Here is a 477-nt window from a genome sequence, read left to right on the forward strand (position 1 = left end):
ATCGGAAGACGAGGAACTGTTCGCGAAAGCGTCGCAGAGCGTGGCCGACCTGACCAGTTCCGCTTCGGCCCTCTATGACAAGCCTGGAATGTTCAAAGCCGTCTCCCCGGAGAGCAGAGTGGTCGCCCCGCACTTCAAAATACCCAACGACGAACCCACTCTTCCCATCGAGGCCTTCTTCCAGGAACTGTCTAAGAAGAGTTAAAGGGAACGACCGGAAGTCGCCACGTTTCGTCGCTTTTCATCGTTTCAAGAGGTCCTTCCGAGGTGGATGAGATCGACCCGAGGGTACTCTTTCGACGATTCTTAGAGGATATTCCAGTCTCTATATATGTTTCTTTGTTTTCCAGACGGAAGCACGCTCCAACGAAGGACATTGGATACTTTCCTTCTCTTTTTCACTTTGCTCCTTTCACTCTCTCCTCACCCTGTCAATTAGCACCATTCACCCTTACGTGTAAATAATCGGATCGAACA

At 50.5% G+C, this 477-nt stretch overlaps 1 protein-coding gene across 1 annotated transcript in view; it reads left to right on the forward strand.

Annotated features, from left to right (window-relative positions):
- Window positions 1-205, forward strand: part of LOC108547654 (alpha-protein kinase 1) — a 6,926-nt gene extending 6,721 nt beyond the window's left edge. Inside the window, exon 5 of the mRNA XM_017900253.1 lies at window positions 4-205. Coding sequence (XP_017755742.1) covers window positions 4-205 — 202 coding nt within the window. The remainder of the gene's footprint in view (window positions 1-3) is intronic.
- Window positions 206-477: the final 272 nt, after the last annotated feature.

The sequence above is a fragment of the Eufriesea mexicana genome, unplaced genomic scaffold (assembly GCF_001483705.2).
Source record: "Eufriesea mexicana isolate 0111107269 unplaced genomic scaffold, ASM148370v2 scaffold1146, whole genome shotgun sequence".
Taxonomy (NCBI): domain Eukaryota; kingdom Metazoa; phylum Arthropoda; class Insecta; order Hymenoptera; family Apidae; genus Eufriesea; species Eufriesea mexicana.